The 9,119-nt window shown below is 40.2% G+C and overlaps 1 protein-coding gene and 1 long non-coding RNA gene across 2 annotated transcripts in view; one reads left to right on the top strand and one right to left on the bottom strand.

Moving 5' to 3' along the window:
- Positions 1-790: 790 nt before the first annotated feature.
- LOC127370626 (uncharacterized) lies at positions 791-5,381 on the bottom strand. The gene is made up of 2 exons (XR_007886253.1): positions 5,233-5,381; positions 791-4,841 (listed from the first exon to the last, which is right to left on the bottom strand). It is a non-coding gene; the product is annotated as an uncharacterized LOC127370626 (long non-coding RNA).
- Positions 5,382-6,485: 1,104 nt separating this feature from the next.
- The window catches only part of LOC127370618 (tripartite motif-containing protein 16-like), a 44,522-nt gene continuing 41,888 nt past the window's right edge, over positions 6,486-9,119 (top strand). Inside the window, exon 1 of the mRNA XM_051412848.1 lies at positions 6,486-6,975. Within this exon, the coding sequence (XP_051268808.1) occupies positions 6,595-6,975 (381 nt within the window). The 5' untranslated portion in view covers positions 6,486-6,594. The remainder of the gene's footprint in view (positions 6,976-9,119) is intronic.

The raw sequence follows: 9,119 nt of genomic DNA, 5'->3' as shown, positions 1-9,119 counted from the left end.
GCACTTTATGTTTATTATGTACAAAGATAACAAGGCAAATTCCTTGTATTGAAAACCTTCTTATAATAAAACTCACTCTGATTCTAATATCTTGTTCTTTACATTTTCTTTAATTAGCAAGTAAATAACAGACTTTAATATCTTCTCACCTCCGATATAAAACTCAGGATGAATGTAATTATGTAACATTAATTGTATTGTTTTCATTGTATTCTGGTGTAATCAACATATTTACTCCTTTAAATTCATTCAAAATGTTTCTGTGACGCCTACAAATGTATAGTCACAACTGTTAAAATGTTTTGTGTATTAGCCAGTGAAAAAGGTCAAATGTTAATGAATCTTTACAAGACATGGGAGTAGTAGTTTTAAAAGTGCAATTTCCCAGTTGTGCCACAAGAGGGAGTGTCCACTTTGGTGAGCGCTAGTAGGGCTGCGTGAGGCTTCTCCTGCACAAAACAGGTTAGTAGTGTGTCATATCTTGTCACAAAGCATTTATAAGGACTTTTTTTATAAGGACTTCATTATGTTGTTTTGACAACGTTTGATGTGTAAAACAGTAGTTTGCTCAGCTAAGAAACTGAGTTTTCCTGCAATGAAATCTTGCTCGCTCCTCTTAATACTTCTTTTATTTCTGGTCCCTGCTCCTTGACATACCCTCTGTCTTGTATTTGTTTTGTCAAAGCTTTGTGAAGTACGGTTGTGTACAGGGGCGGATCTAGAAAAATATTGATGGGGTGGCGAGAGGGAGGCAGGAATTTTTGAAGGGTGGCAACATATGGCAGACGTGTATATATACTGAATTTAATCACAGTTTGATGACAAATAGTATGTACACACTACAAAAGGGCACGGGCTGCCATTTACAAACTCATACAGACAAACTTAATCTCATGCAATCAATGTCTTGCATTTGAGGTTTCATGTGAAACAGTTCATATTAGGAAGAAGTGACCATACAATGTGATCTCACTTAATAGGAGATAGAAGTATGGTAACACTACTGTAGGTGGGGCATTATCACAGGAAAGGCATTAAGGTAAAACACAGGTGATGAGTGGCAGATGTATCAGAGGGGAAGCAAACAGTTTTTGATTGTGTCAGAGAGGCAGCGTTGCAGGCAGCATTTGTACCAGAAGAAACTATCCAAAGAAATACTTACCCATGAAGATCTATGGACTGAGCTGTACTAAGGTGAGCATAAATACACTGTGGAAATAAATGGGTCACGGCACTCAAACAAGGTACTGGACATGACTTTTATTGTTTACTCAGAACACACATTCTCCCCATTTGTCCCTCAGTAGCTTGAACAATTTTTAGACATTTTGTTTACACCATTTACACCAGTGTCACATTTGAAACTTTTCTTTCACACACACACACACACAGAAATTTAAAGTGCAGATTCTGTTGAGGTCATCATTTTAACAGCTTTGTAAAGGCTCACCAGTGAGCATAACATGAAGTTGTCATTCCTATAACAGCTGAATGCGGCGATTTCCATGTTGCTCAGCAAACCGCTTCACAAATGTATCTAGATCTAATGCTTTTGTGCGTTTTGATTCAATGCTGAGTACAGCCAAACTCGATAGTCTCTTTTCTGTCATAGTAGACCGTAAATAAGTCTTTATGAGCCTGAGAGATGAAAAACTTTGTTCACAGGATGCACTGCTCACAGGTAAAACAACCGCTATTTTACACAAGCTGAACAACTCATAAAAAACATCCTCGTATGGTTTCAAAAACTGAGTGAACTCCATTAGAGTGGTAGGACTCTCCTTTTCCCCCTTTTTTCTGTCTAGTACTTGGTGAGAAAAACCTTTCTATGCTACCTTTCCTCTTCATTTCTGTAAAATTCAAAGTAACTTAACAATGTTTTCGTTGACAGACGTTGAATCAATATTAGCTTTTGTAGCCTATTTTACACAGAACTAACGTCAGACCTAGCTAACATTACATGTACAGTTAGCGAAATAACGTTCTTCAACCTGATTTTTATCATCTCAAAATCAGCATTGCAACTACACTGTAACACATTGTTGTAATTTCTACAGTCAAATTTTACAGTAACTTCTTGTTCTGTCATTTTACAAAGTATAACTGTACATGGCAATGCATCATGGGTCCAAAATAATGACAGTAGCTGACAGCATTTTCCCACAGTAACATATTGTAAAATGACAGGCGAGCTGTATTCTGACTGTAGATGATGCGTATTACAGTTAAATACTGTTGATATGGGATTGCATTAAATTGAAAGAGGAGCACGTGCACAGTTGATGTCAGAAACACCGGCCACGAAGTCAGCTCTGTGGTGAGAACAATGTTTTATTTGTGTTATTGACTGTAATTACCCATTATTTTAGCAAAGTGAATCTGAATCTGGTGTACAAGGAGCAAGCAGTCGGGAAATCTCCAACCAGAGTACCTGCTGCCTGAGGCTATGTTGATGCAATTATATTACTACTGGTCAGTAACTCATACAATCTTTTGACAAGAACTCCAAACTATCCCTTTAACCGTTATGACATTTCCACTGTATTAGTCATTGCATTGTAGAGCCACTTCCTGGTTCAGCTTGCCTGGACAGCACAACTGAAATGATAATGAAAAATGATTAACAGCCTAATTTTAGTTTTTTCATGTTTTGCAGTTTTTCATATTGGATGGGCAAATGATGAGCTTGTCTTGAACAACGTGATATTCTGCTCTTTCTTGTGGAGCAGCTGTGAGCGCAGTTTTTTCATGAAGTTTCTTTTCATGTGATTTTGTGATTTCAGATGTTTCATTGGACTCAACCCCATCAGTGGCACCAAGACAGCAAAGCTGGTCAGCCAAAGAAGTGGGAAGATACATGAGAAGAAGAACAGCTCAGTCAATCCTCACGTCTCCTCTCTCCTCAGGCCATTCATGGACTTTGAATGGCTTTGAGCGTAAGTCATATGCAAAAGATGAGGATTCTTGTCTTCCCCACTATATGAGTGGACATTGTTCTTAAAGGGACATTTTGCAGATTTTCAACCATATCTCTATCTATCCGAGTTAGGGATATAGTGTGAATAATGGATTTAGCCGGCGCAGCTGCAAAATCTGTTGTTCTTCCAGCACCAGCCCCAGAGATATGGTGAACATCGGCAACAACAGCAGGCGTTTTTCACATTATATCCCTAACTCGGATAGATAGAGTTAAAGGGATAGTTTGGGTTTTTTGAACTGGGCTCATATGAAGTACTTATCTATAGTCGGTGTGTTAGCTACATTAGCTGCTGCTCAGCGATCCCTCAGTTTGGAGAAGCAGAGAGCTGCTCCAGCACAGACGCTCAGCTTTGCACTGCAGTGAACAGAGTCCAGATGCAAAGCGAATTTTAACCACCTAAAACAATCTATATCAGTTCTAGTGTACGTTGTATAGAGAAAATTCACACCGCTTTACATCTCCGTCAGACGGCCCTTTCCTTTGGCACTACATTTCTCAACCGTATAACTCACGTATTCCTACTAGTGATGGGTCGGTCCCGAACGATCCGGCTCTTTGAAGTGAACGACGGGAGCCGGCTCCTGATTGGGAGCCAGATCCGGATTTTTTCCCCGTTTTTCCTCATTTTTTTCTGTTAAAGCTGCGTGATTGGTCAAGATGTGTGGCGGCGTCTGTGTATCTACACTGAGGAGCAGGAGGGTGGCGGGAGGGGTTACAGACACACACGGCACAGTGAGCATGTGAACAGGTGGGAGGGAGACGTGACAGAGCGAGAGAACTTGCTACATAGACAGAGACTACACACTGGAAAGGTGAGGAAAATGAGAATGACAGAAAATGTAGTAAAGTTTGGACATATATGTATATATGTGATAGACGCTTCAAAGGCAGAGTGTAGACTGCATAGTTAAAAATGTCATATTGAGCAGCTTTTTGTCTAATTGAGATGGGTCTTTGTTTTTGTATTTTAAAATTCCATGTTGAGTATATTAATAAATCCATATAAATAATAAACATTTGATATAATGTATGTATTTACATTAGATATTCATTTTACACATCATTTTGTAATCAATTCATTTAAGTAACAAAAAATCTGAGGAGCCACTTGGGAGCCGAAAGAGCCGGCTCATTTTAGTGAGCCGAGCCAAAAGAACCGGTTCTCTAAAAAGAGCCGGAATTCCCATCACGTATTCCTACGCATACGGCATAATACGGTGCGGCCGCAGCGGGCAAAGTTGCGCTTATGCGAAGGAATACGTGAGTTATACGGTATAAGGGCCGTCTGACAGCGATGTAAAGCGGTGTGAATTTTCTCTATACAACGTACACTAGAACTGATATAGATTGTTTTAGCTGGTTAAAATATGCTTTGCATCTGGACTCCGTTCACTGCAGTGCAAAGCTGACCTATTCGCTATCTGGTGGACAGTTAGATGAGAAGATCGATACCACGTCCATTAAAGGCACATAACGCACAGTAAAAAGGTTAAAAGTGAGATTTAAAGGTGCTAGTAGGCAGATTTTGTTACTTTTGGACCAAGCCAGGCTAGCTGTTTCCCCGTTTCCAGTCTGTGCTTAATTAGGCTAACCAGTTTCTGTCTGAAGCCTTATATTTAACAGGCAGATAGGAGAGTGCTATTCATTTCTCAATAATAATTGAGAAATGAATACCATACCATTTATGGGGATTCGAATTGAGTTCTGAAGGCATGTTGTAAAACTATTGAGTTTTAATAAAAGATGTTTTGTTGCAGCTCTGACTCTGGTTTTATTTAACAGGTGAAGAAAATCTAATGTTGATGAATTTTGGAGTAACAGCAAGCCTGGTCTCATTCAATATGCATATTTTGCAAAGCTGCTAATGTGAAAAAGAAAAATGAACAGTAAAAACATTCTACAACAACATATTGTATTGTGAAGTATTAACAGCTATTTACTGGCAACTTTAGTTGCCAGGTAACCTCTGTAATTTGAATAGAATACAAGATAATGTTGTAAACTAGATTTTTCCAAAAAAAAAACAACAACAACAACAAATTGCTGTAATTTATATTCAACAAAAACCTGTAAAAGTGATCCTGTAACATACTGTAATCCTTTTTACAGTAATTAACAGCAATTTTACTTTACTGGCAACTTTTTCTGCCAGCTATTTACTGTAAATTCTACAGTCAATGTGTTACAGTGTATGCTCGCACTGTGCTTTCATTATAATTCAATTTATTGATCGATAGTTAATAAGTTTTTACCTCTTTCCTCCCGTCTCTCCTGTCCTCGCGACTCCTGGCTCCCTCGCTTCGCGCCACTCAGTGTTTCCAACCAATCAGTGTCTTGCCGGCCGCTCTGACGTTATCTCGTGCTGCATTCAGTGCAGTCGGACATTGGAGATTCACGCTCGTAAATGTCAAAGCCGTAACTTTTCTTTTAATTCGTTGCTGCCAACTGGGGTGGCAGCAGGGGTGGCAAGGCTTTCTTTTAGGGTGGCACTTGCCACCCTATGCCACCCCGGTAGATCCGCCCCTGCACAAGTTGTGTAAAGTTGTTAAGTCGTTCATCTAAGTCATGTTACCAGGATAATATAATAATAATAATAATAATAATAATAATAATAATAATAATAATAATAATAATATATAGATCAAATATTTTGGTAAAGTTAAAAAGGGCAAAGGTATTTTTGTAATGATGGCCTGTTATTGTTATGTATACTTTGTGTTTAAGAATTTAGTAAAAATGTGAACAGCTTGGGCTTAAAAGTATTAATGCTACTGTAAATGTGGTGTTGGACCTAAATAGCAGTCACTGTTGGTGAACAATGGTACAAATTAGGAGTTTGAATTTGATTTCTGTTTCATTCAGCAGTCATTTTGTACATTTGTAAAATGTCAGTCCAGTGGGTTAGTATATGAACCTTAAAGCTTGATGTCATGTAAATTGCAAAATGAAGATTGTTGTGAACAAAACACTAAGTTGGTTTAAATGAAGTGAAAAAGAAAGATTCTGTTAAATAAAAACAGAGAACAGCCTGCTGAGCGATCACAAGTAACGTCTCCTGTCTCTGCTTTTCCTGCACAAAACAGGATACTATACCTGCTTACGGGTAACTCATGCTTGAGGCCTGTAACATTTTGATAGTTGTTTTATGATTTAATAATCAGTGAGTAACTTTTGGATGTTTTTCTTCATGTTGCCATCTTGAGCTGTTTTTCCTCTTTGTACAGGAAGAGAAGTTAGACACAGTGAATCTTTTACTCCTTTCCAGTCAGTTTTTATCCATTTGAATTTGACATTTTCAGTGTGTGAGTGGAGAGGACTACAACTGCATGTTATTGTGCAATCCTGTGTTGTATAATGACAATAAAACAGAACTTTAAACCCTCGATAACCCCTCCCTCTTCTTCCTGATTCAAACACAGCGAGCTACACTCTGTTCATGTATTTCCTTGTTCCCTCCCCTTCAGATCTACAGTTTGTAGATGGGTGTAACCAACATGAGCAAGAGCTGACAGGCCCCATTCACTGCAGAGACACATGTTGTTGAGATCAGAGCTCAACCCGGCCTCATTTATAAGGAAGTGAAACTCAGACAGTCGTTGTCACTGAGAGGTGAAATGGCGCAGAAAGGAGTTCAGCTGGACCGAGAAACCTTCTCTTGTTCCATCTGTCTGGATCTACTGAAGGATCCGGTGACTACTCCCTGTGGACACAGCTACTGCATGAACTGTATTAAAAGCTACTGGGATGAAGAGGATGAGAAGAAAATCCACAGCTGCCCTCAGTGTAGGCAGACCTTCACACCGAGGCCTGTCCTGGTAAAAAGCACCATGTTAGCAGTTTTAGTGGAGGAACTGAAGAAGACTGGACTCCAAGCTGCTCCTGCTGATCTCTGCTATGCTGGACCTGAAGATGTGGCCTGTGATGTCTGCACTGGGAGAAAACTGAAAGCCCTCAAGTCCTGTCTGGTCTGTCTGGTTTCTTACTGTGAGAAACACCTCCAGCCTCATTATGATGTGGCTCACTTTAAGAAACACAAGCTGGTGGACCCCTCCAAGAAGCTCCAGGAGAACATCTGCTCTCGTCATGATGAGGTGATGAAGATGTTCTGCCGTACTGATCAGCAGTGTATCTGTTATCTCTGCCCTGTGGATGAACATAAAGGCCACGACACAGTCTCAGCTGCAGCAGAAAGGACTGAGAGGCAGAGAGAGCTCGAGGTGAGTCGACAAAACATCCAGCAGAGAATCCAGGACAGAGAGAAAGATGTGAAGGAGCTTCAACGGGAGGTGGAGGCTATCAATCGCTCTGCTGATAAAGCAGTGGAGGACAGTGAGAAGATCTTCACTCAGCTGATCCGTCTCATGGAGAAAAGAAGCTCTGATGTGAAGCAGCAGGTCAGATCCCAGCAGGAAACTGAAGTGAGTCGAGTCAAAGAGCTTCAGGAGAAGCTGGAGCAGGAGATCACTGAGCTGAAGAGGAAAGACGCTGAGATGAAGAAGCTGTCACACACAGAGGACCACACCCAGTTTCTACACAACTACCCCTCACTGTCAGCACTCAGTGAATCTACATCCAGCATCAATATCCGTCCTCTGAGGTACTTTGAGGATGTGACAGCGGCTGTGTCAGAGCTCAGAGATAAACTACAGGACCTTCTGAGGGACAAATGGACAAACGTCTCACTGACAGTGACTGAAGTGGATGTTTCACTGTCACAACCAGAGCCCAAGACCAGAGCTGGATTCTTACAATATTCACGTGAACTCACACTGGATCCAAACACAGCATACACACAGCTGTTATTATCTGAGGGGAACAGAAAAGTAACATTAATGAGTCAACAACAGTCTTATTCTAGTCACCCAGACAGATTCACTGGATGTGTATCAGGTCCTGAGTAGAGAGAGTCTGACTGGACGTTGTTACTGGGAGGTGGAGAGGAGAGGGGATGGAGTTGGTGTAGCAGTCGCATACAAGAATATCAGCAGAGCAGGGAGCTCATATGAATGTGTATTTGGATACAATAACAAATCTTGGTCATTATATTGTGACAATAACAGTTATAACTTTTGGTACAACAATGTCAAAACTCCTGTCTCAGGTCCTCAGTCCTCCAGAGTTGGAGTGTATCTGGATCACAGTGCAGGTATTCTGTCCTTCTACAGCGTCTCTGAAACCATGACTCTCCTCCACAGAGTCCAGACCACATTCACTCAGCCTCTCTATGCTGGACTTAGGCTTTATTACAGTTTTGGAGACACTGCTGAGTTCTATAAACTGAAATAGACAGAAGTCATTTCAGGGACTTTGTGTTAAACTCTGAGTTTGAATCCTTAAACTGATTTTGTCTTCATGTTTGTTGCTGAGAGCTGATTGTTGTGGCGTTTCTTCACTGCACAGAGATCAGCTGTCAATCAAACATTGTGGGCGGTACTTTGACATCTTCTCATTAGTTGTCCTGTAAATGTTTGAGTGTGTTTAGGTGGCGCTCCTTCCTGTGTCTGTTCAGCCATACATTTTTTGGTGTAGTAATATTTATTAGGTTAACTGTCACAATTGTTATTTTCTAATTGTAAGTATCAGTGAGAACTGGAATTATTCAAGTAAAACTATATATGTCTTTCATGTAATAAATAAACTGTGTGGGAAGAGTAAGTTTTATTGTGTATTTTCACATAATATTCAAAGGTTTCATAGTCATTGCCCATGAACTTAGAAATACCAAGTAAGTTTTAATAGTGTTTGTAATAGTGTTTTGAAACCGGGACTGACTGTATAATTAATAGTTCGCTAGATGCTGTGGATAAATGGCGGGTTTGCCAAAATGATGAGTTTCCTTCGCATAATGAACTCAAGGCAACGACAGAGTACACAACCGCTACACATAGGAGGGGAAGGGAGGAGAGAAAACGTTTCAAATATCCGCAGCGTCGGTTTGGAGAGCCTCTACCAGACCTCACCAAAACCCTGCTGCTAATCATTATTTAAGCTAAAGAGGAAGCTATGGTTTTTGTTCATTTGCAGTGTACTCGTAGTTTGCCACAAATCTAAAATCTTACTGAGACAGAGCAAACAGAGGTCAGGAGAGATGTTCATTCCCACAAAATGTCACTCAGTTTATCAGGATAAATATGATTTC

This window comes from Dicentrarchus labrax, unplaced genomic scaffold (assembly GCF_905237075.1).
Source record: "Dicentrarchus labrax unplaced genomic scaffold, dlabrax2021, whole genome shotgun sequence".
NCBI lineage: Eukaryota > Metazoa > Chordata > Actinopteri > Moronidae > Dicentrarchus > Dicentrarchus labrax.
Note: the sequence above shows the minus strand (reverse complement) of the source record. Positions and strands in the feature narration are given on the sequence as shown.